At 41.0% G+C, this 8,455-nt stretch overlaps 1 protein-coding gene across 1 annotated transcript in view; it reads left to right on the top strand.

Moving 5' to 3' along the window:
- Positions 1-8,455, top strand: part of dock2-like (dedicator of cytokinesis protein 2) — a 90,424-nt gene that overhangs the window by 66,514 nt on the left and 15,455 nt on the right. Inside the window, exons 27-33 of the mRNA XM_068714803.1 lie at positions 4,949-5,047; positions 5,173-5,267; positions 6,730-6,808; positions 6,939-7,039; positions 7,346-7,404; positions 7,772-7,920; positions 8,209-8,294. Of these exons, the coding sequence (XP_068570904.1) occupies positions 4,949-5,047; positions 5,173-5,267; positions 6,730-6,808; positions 6,939-7,039; positions 7,346-7,404; positions 7,772-7,920; positions 8,209-8,294 (668 nt within the window). The remainder of the gene's footprint in view (positions 1-4,948; positions 5,048-5,172; positions 5,268-6,729; positions 6,809-6,938; positions 7,040-7,345; positions 7,405-7,771; positions 7,921-8,208; positions 8,295-8,455) is intronic.

Genomic DNA, 8,455 nt, shown 5'->3' with positions numbered 1-8,455 from the left:
CCCTCTACTTCCCACCAGCTGTCTGGCAAAATGTGTGTGTGTGTAATAGACGCATGTTGTAGAGCGGGGTCAGAGATGAGTGTGTCTGCAATGGTACAGTGAGGGATGATGCAGGCTTCCGGTAAGACTGTTTTGTAGATGTTCTATTTTTTTAAATATGAAAAAATCACAGTTGAGAGCAGCAAAAATGACTTGCTTCCTGGAGGGGACACCACACACACACACAGACAAAAAAAGAAAGGGTGGGGAGGAGAGCACCTTTAGGGTATGGACCTAAATGAAGGGCTGTGAATGAGTCTAATAAAAACTTATTTGAATGGATGGTTGTCATCATGTCCCTCTTAGCTTTCAGTTGAAACTCATTTATTCATGTATTGTGTTCGTAGTCTATTTTTCTGCTTTGTCTGTCTGTCGACTAGTCCTCAAAAGGCTAAATGTCTCAGATATTGGCAATTTAATTAGGGAGAACAAACACCGAAATCATCCAAGTGTGGCCGGTGGATTACTGTTCCACGCTATTGAGTGACAGTTGAGACCAACATGCCAGAAGAAAATATTTGTGTACTTCTAGCAGATGAATCCATTTAAATTAGAGTTGACAAAGTAATTGCGTTCATGCTCTGTCTTAATTTAAAAAGCATGATGTGTTAATTATATCTAATTGCATCAATAGCGTTTCACTGTTTATCCCACTGGGCATCTCTTGGGGATAATGAACTTTAAGCAGAGAATTCAAACTTGACTATTGAAAGAAGAAATAGCTCAAACTTTTGCATTTGCAGCTACAGCGTTACTTTGACCTGTTGCTTATGGTGGCAAAAGTTATCAGAGGTTGAAATCACAAACTGTTTCTACTACAATGCATAACAATTTTGTCATGTCTTGTTGCCTTTTTACCTACATGATTTATACATGTTCTATCTCAATTCACCTTCTTCTGTTTTTACTGTAATGTTTAGTTTAGTTGTAGTTTTATTGTATGTATGAAATTGCGGCTTTTGATGTTGAATTTTGCTGCTTTCTTGGGTTTTTCTCAGTGGATTTTATATGGTTAAATAAAGAAAAGGAAAAAAACTAAAGTGAGCAAACTGCAGTTAGATATTGCTGTGCTACATATGACGTATAGCTTGTCTTTATCTGTGATAGTGTTACAGTATGTTGTCACATGTCACAATCATTTTGTGGCTTTATCACCATGTTCTTCATGGCCATGACAGTTTGACAGTAAAGGTTTTGTTGCTGAAACCAGTTTTCTACACTGGAACAATGGAGTGTGTGAATACAGTAACAATGTCATGTTGTTGCAAACTGGCTCAGGGAATGTGACAAGGAAGGGAGTCCATGCAAGAGATTTACGTAAAACTGAAAATGTATTCAAACTAAAGCTATCTCAAATGAACAATGGGGTGTGGAAATCAGCAACATCGTCAGTGGATGGATGTGTGCTCCGGAGCTGCTGAAGGTGAAAAGAAGGCGGTGCAGGTTGGCTGTCAGCTGTAGGAAGGGAGAGACAGAGAGTCCATGGGCCAGCTTTTATGGGCTGTAAGGCCCAGCTGAAGTTGTTTAGTTTGACACTTTTGCGCCGTGGAGTTTAATCAACATTGCAGCTTCTAGCTTGCTGGCACGGCATAGTTTAGGTGTAGTTCTATGCAGGTGCATTTTCAGGTACCTGTCATTTCGATGCAACTCTGAAAATGCAGCTGTTAATACATTATTAATGAGAGTGTCCAAAATGTGAGAAAATGGATGGATAAATGATGGAAAGAGGAGGGGGAGGTGCAGGAGGTGGAGGAGGGGAGAAATCCCAGACCTCGCCAGCATCTGTGTCCTGTTTTGTCAGTAATCTCTTCACTGTTGCGTAAGGCCTTTGCCTCAACAAGCACTGAGCTCTCTCTCTCTCTCTCTCTCTCTCTCTCTCTCTCTCTCTCTCTCTCACTCACTCACTCACTCACTCACTCACTCACTCACTCACTCACTCACTCACTCACTCACTCACTCACTCTTTCTCTCTCTCTTTCTCCCTCTATCTATCTATCTCTCTCTCTCTATGTATCTCTCTCTTTCTCTCTCTCTCCCTCTATCTCTCTCTGTCTGTCATAGTCCAATTGTCAGTAGTTTTATTTATATGCACAAGGCTCAGATGCTTCTTGGATGCCTCTGCATGTCATGCAATGTGTTGATTAAACACATCGATGTGTGAGGACAAACAGTTGATGGTCAGATATTTGGCCCTTTGAGCGTTTGTGTTTGTGTGTGTTTCTAGATGGTGTTATAGGAGATTGAGAGCATAAGTCCTCAGAGAAGACCAATTACACAGAAGTAGGGCAATACGACACGTGACCTTCACAAACACACACACACTGGCTCATCACACGAACAGTGAATCTGAAACCCAGAAAGTACTGAACTGTAGAGTAGTTTTGGTGTGTGTGTGTGTGTGTGTGTGTGTGTGTGTGTGTGTGTGTGTGTGTGTGCGCGCGCTTAATCCTATTATTGATCAACCATTACACTTTAAGGAGGCAAAGACGGAAGAGAGGGTGAAGGAGAAGTGAGCTTCTCTACTTGCTACTCTGTAAACGCTTGCTATCCTCTTAGCAAAACTGCCAATAACACAATTTCTCCATATTGAGTTTTACTTTCAATAACAAGAGTTAATTTTAATGCCTCTAAGACAAAAGAGACATTATTTAAAGACTTACTTCAGTGTCACATTATATTGATCTCAGATTTACTTTGAACATGTGTTGGGGAGACGGGGGGGGGGGGGGGGGGGGGAAAGGGGGAGAGGTTACATGAGAGAGTTTGCTGACAGGGTGTCTGATGTCGCTGCACTGCAGGAAGAAAGTTGAGTGGAGGATGGAGGTGGCCTCTCACACACACACACACACACACACACACATCCAAGAACATACAATTCTCTTCCCCAGTAAGACTGTTTGAAGTCCAACTGAAAACACTTTCTTTACCATTTGATGTGTGTGTGTGTGTCTGCCTCTATATTCGCATATGTGACTGAAAAAGTATGTTTTCTCATTAGAATGAAGGCAAGTGCACGCACGCTGACGCACACACGCCCTGCTCATTTTGATTAGATGAAAGCTGTCACCACATGAGATGCCGTTCATCTTTCATCTTCAATCAGCTATCCATCATGCTTCATCTCTGTCTCGTGTTTCTCATTTGTGCCAACAACTCTGGAGAATAACTTCAACCAAACCCTGGCCGTTACGATGAAGCAGAAATACCTGCACATCTGCCAAGGTTTCTGAAAAAGATTTTGTGAACTTGATTCCAGCAATTAAGCCCAGCAGAGGGAAGGATCAGAAAACTTTAACGTAGCAGTGGAACAAAAACTAAATGACAGTGGCTTTAAGCACGGCATACCGCTGATGGCTCTCGGTGGTATGAGGGTCATTCCTGCATGTTTACGGACAGAAATGAAAAAAAAAGATGGCAGATGGAAAAGAGAAAGTGGAAAAATTGAATAGCGAAAGTAACAGGGCTTTACCATGTTTAATTTTAGGTTGTCAGTAATTGTATTGGCTGGACAGAAAGTACAAAGGGCAGAGATGTTCACAGCGAAGAATGATTAATCAGACAAACCGGTGGAGTAGATGGAGAAGAGGGAAGTGGAGGGGGCTGATGATAAATGACTATCCAATTAATATTTCAGTAGTCTATAAAAAAGCTTCTGTAATATGCAAACAATTTTTACATTCATGCCATTGGTTATTTCTGTTCTGGTCAGTATTTGTCTTCTCTGTTTTCCTCTCCTTTGCCTGCTGCCCCTCTCAGCGTCTTCCTCCTCTCACCCTCTGGTTGTGGAAAGGTTTGCTCCAACTTTCCCATGAATTTGGTGCTTTAATCCAGCTCAAGGATTCTTTTCTCAGCATAAGTAGTTTTCACACACACTTAAAACTTGAAACTTGTTAAAAACTTTTTTTCCCCTCTCTCCTCATCGTTCATGTCTGTCTTCCTTTCAAAGCCATGCTCACTCCTTCTACCCCCTCTCCTGTCTCTCGGTTCTCCTTCACTTTTATCTATTTCCAATTCTCCCTATTACCAGTCTCTCTGTGTGTGTTTTTGTGTACTCACCGTCGGCCATATTCAGAGTTAAGTGCACATACAGAGGATTTAAAACCTCATTAAAAACACCAATACAAAAAACCCTGTAAATCAGTATGTAAGTTTGCCCAAAAACAAGAGAAGCTGTTGTGAAATCAGCATCTGTAAATGTTTTGTTTTGATATGATTTTAAATGATACATTTTTTTATAGGTTTTACCATGCTATAATATCCCACTGTGTAAACTGTCACATTATATGAACAGCGCCCTATTGTTTGTCAAAATGAACACTTACCTTGATGTTGCTGATATTGCTCTGTCCTGAAGTTTTCTTCTGTTTTTCTTCTTTACATTAGTAAAACACACATTAAAAGTCATTTTTCATTAAGCTGTTTGCACTTTTAGCAATTTTGCTGTTCTTTTTTTGTTATATAGTAATTCAGAATGTATTTTTGAAATCGTACCTAGCAGACGGCCGCAATTTATACTGTAAAATACAATTTAGAAACTTGAGAGGCTGGCAGTCTTCCTGGTTTTGTTTGTTTATAGTAATTATGGTAATTTGTGAATAACAACTTTTTCATACAAACCAAATCATTAAAACATAACATCACAGTGTCTTGCTCAGAGCGCTGGCCTTTTGTTCCAGGTCCTGTAATACGTGATGACGTTGATGCTGTTTGGACTTGCGCCTCAAATTAGCAAGTGACAGATCAGTGTGAGGTTTTTGTTGAAATCCACTCCAGGCAGCCTTTGACATGGTGCAGCAATAATTTACCTTTACGAGATTTAAATGTCTTTGGCTTAAGAAGCACAGCACGCAGTGTAAGAGCAGCTGCACAGCGTCTCTTTCTCTCGCTCTCACACACTTTTCCTTTGTAGTCCAGGGTGGTCGCCTGCATGACAGCTATCCTCAGTCAGATGGATGATCGTCACTATGATACATACATTGAAACCTTCGCTGGAACCTATGATCTAGTGGTAAGCACACACACACACACACACACACACACACACACACAAACACACTCCTGCAGATGACTGTTTAATACACAAAAGAATGTTCTACAACACACATTCTTCTTCTCTTGCTCATTTCACTGCAGGACTTCCTGATGGAGTCCTTCCTACTTTTCAAGGACCTGATTGGGAAACATGTGTACCCCTCTGACTGGATGGCCATGATCATGGTCCAGAACAGGTACTACAAGCACACACATACAGACCCGAGATTTTAACCATCCACTTGTCCCATGTCTGCCTCTCTAACTGTGTGAAATGTGAATCATAAAAGACATTCACAGTCACACAAACCCACAAAGGGATAACTTAGAGATAGTAAAGCTGGGGATCAGGGCTGCAATGATGAAAAAGGCTGAGGTGACAAACGTGTGTGTGTGTGTGTGTGTGTGTGTGTGTGTGTGTGTGTGTGTGTGTGTTTGTGTGTGTGTGTGTGTGTGTGTGTGTGTGTGTGTGTGTGTGTGTGTGTGTGTGTGTGTGTGTGTGTGTGTGTGTGAACTGCTGCTGTGTATATTTTGTGAAGTAAGCTAGAGGGGAGGCTACAGCTGTGTCAGAGGAAGAGAAAAGGCAAATAGGTAAAAGTGAGAGTGAGGAAGAGGAAAAGACAGGTTAATAAGGCGTCTGCAGACTGGGCCTTGAGAAGAGATGTGCAGGTAGGTAGAGAGAACGTCCCACTGAAAAGTAAAGGGCAGCCAGAGGTAATGTCAGTTGGCCGTGAATAACGATGATTGATAGATAGATGGTGTTCGTGCAGAAAGACAGATTTGCTACTTAACTTTAGAAATTCATAAAGCCACAAATCACTGATACACCTGCACACTGTGTGAAGCTGCTATCGAGATCTATCATTGTGACAAATGCTTTGAATCTGAAGCAATATTACAGTCTTGAATGAGCTGAATAAAGCTGTGGACTGGAGCTTAATTGTTGATTAACAACAAATACGTTGCATTTGTGATCATTGACACGTTTTTCCTTAAAGGTCCTCTATATGATATTCAGAGCATTAATATTGCAGCAAACAACTATTTGCTATGTAAAGATATAGTGGAGTAATGTCTACCTAAGCAGATATGAGGTCTCTCACCTTCTGTGTGTGTTGTAATCTGAGCTTCCCCTTGCTTTGTTGACATAGCCTGGCGGCTGCACTTGCTCTTAGTGCATGTGAGTGTGAACCACTGTGTAGCTCATGTTCGCTGCTCTGCACTGCGTTCAGACGCCGGTTACAGATGTTAACACCTTGCACACCGACGGCATCTTAGCAGAAGCGCTGCGTCTTTTGGTTCCCCCCCAGGTTAACGCTGTTAGCTCTTTCAACATTGTTGCTGTTGTTTGCACCATTAGCACCTTTAGTTGCAAGCTGTTGTATCAGGGCTCTCAACATGGCGAGGAATGCTCTGAATTTCAGATAGAGCATCTTAAAGTTTTTTATATATATATATATATATATATATATATATATATATATATATATATATATATATATATATTTATTAATTATTCATCAGCAATCAAACTGCTGCATGAGGAAGTTCTTTTTTCGTAGCATTGATTTCCACTGTTTTATTTTATAGGTTTACTTTGTGAGTGTGTATGTATGTGTGTGTGTGTGTACAATCAATTTGTGTGTTTCTCTCCATTAGAGTGTTCCTGCGAGCCATCAATACCTATGCAGACACAATGAACCAAAAGTTCCTGAATAACGATGACTTTGAAGTACAGGTAAGTGTGTTTGTGTGTATTTACAGGCTTTTACTCATAATGACAGTGCCTTTTTTTGGGGGGCTGTAGTGCTTTTAACAAAGATCTCTCTCTACATCTCCACTCTTCGTCACTTTTCTTCTTTGTCTAGTTGTGGAATAACTACTTCCACTTGGCGGTGGCGTTTATCACCCAGGAATCTCTGCAGCTTCAGCATTTCTCGTCAACCAAGAGGAACAAGATTCTGGCCAAGTGAGAGAAGGGCGCATATAATTTTACTCCTTGCTCTAATGAAACACTCAGTGATTTGTGATCTATTTTGGAGTCTGCATTTACTGTTTACACTCCCACTGCCTATTAAAACCGTGTGATGTCTGTAGAGAGACATTCAATTTGGTGCATGTTGGGGCAGATTGACACAGCATTATCTTCCCACTGGGGTCCTCAGTTTTTGAAGATGAAAATATCAGTATTGATCAAGACATTGATTTTAAACTACTGGGCTGATTTCTCTTTCTGTCTCTTGTTTATGTGTATTTTTGTATTTCTTAATTCCAGATATGGAGATATGAGAGGACTCATTGGCTTCGCTATACGTGACATCTGGTACAAACTAGGTAATAAAATCTAGTTTGCTTCTGGGTATGCAAACGTGTGTGTGTGTGTGTTTACTCACATATAATACCAGTGTAGGTGGGTGAACAGCACAACCAAGCGTCGGGGGAATTTGTTCACATAGAGAGACAGCATGGGCAGTGGTTATACTCTGGAGATAGGAATCAAATCTTTATTGTAGAAGGAAACACTGCCCTTGAATTAGGATGTGTTGGTGGTCAGAGACCTGTGGAGCCTTTCAGAGGACAGCTGGTGAGCAAGGGGAGATGGGTCAGATATGGTGTTACCTGCATTTTCATTACTTGTGTGTGTGTGTGTGTGTGTGTGTGTGTGTGTGTGTGTGTGTGTGTGTGTGTGTGTGTCTTTCAGGCAGTCATAAGATCTGTTTCATCCCTGGCATGGTGGGTCCCATCCTGGAGATGACTTTGATCCCAGAAGAAGAGCTGAGAAGGGCCACCATCCCCATCTTCTTCGACATGATCACCTGTGAACATGCACATTCTGGAGACTTCCACAAGGTAGAAACCCACAAATACAGAAATGTGCGACAAATGTCGCACAATGTGCAGAAATGTTCAAACAAAACATCAGAGGATGCGAAAGACTAATTCACATTTGCACACTCAAAACACACAAAGAAACACTGGCACATGCACATTGTGCACATCCATCGATTTCCTGTGGCACTGCATGAAAGGAAAAGAGACACCTTAATTATGCTTGCATAATTGATTTTTTCCTTATTTGTTTTCTTTTCTCCTCTTTACTATCTCTCTCTCTATCTCTCTCTCTCTTTTCTTCTATAGTTTGAGAATGAGATCATTCTTAAGTTGGACCATGAGGTGGAGGGTGGAGGAGGAGACGAGCAATACATGCAACTACTGGAGACCATGTACGCCTTAGTATTACAATAGAAAGCACAATTACAGCAGCCATTAATGCTTGACAAGTTATTCTGTCTATTGTATATAAACGCGCACCTAAGAATAAAAGGGATAGTACTGATAAAATATAGTATGACATTTGAAAAATGGTTTAAATCGTGACTGGCCT

Source organism: Cebidichthys violaceus, unplaced genomic scaffold (genome assembly GCF_023349555.1).
Source record: "Cebidichthys violaceus isolate CVI_PGR_0920_01 unplaced genomic scaffold, fCebVio1.0.p SCAF_2, whole genome shotgun sequence".
Taxonomy (NCBI): Eukaryota; Metazoa; Chordata; class Actinopteri; order Perciformes; family Stichaeidae; genus Cebidichthys; species Cebidichthys violaceus.
Note: the sequence above shows the minus strand (reverse complement) of the source record. Positions and strands in the feature narration are given on the sequence as shown.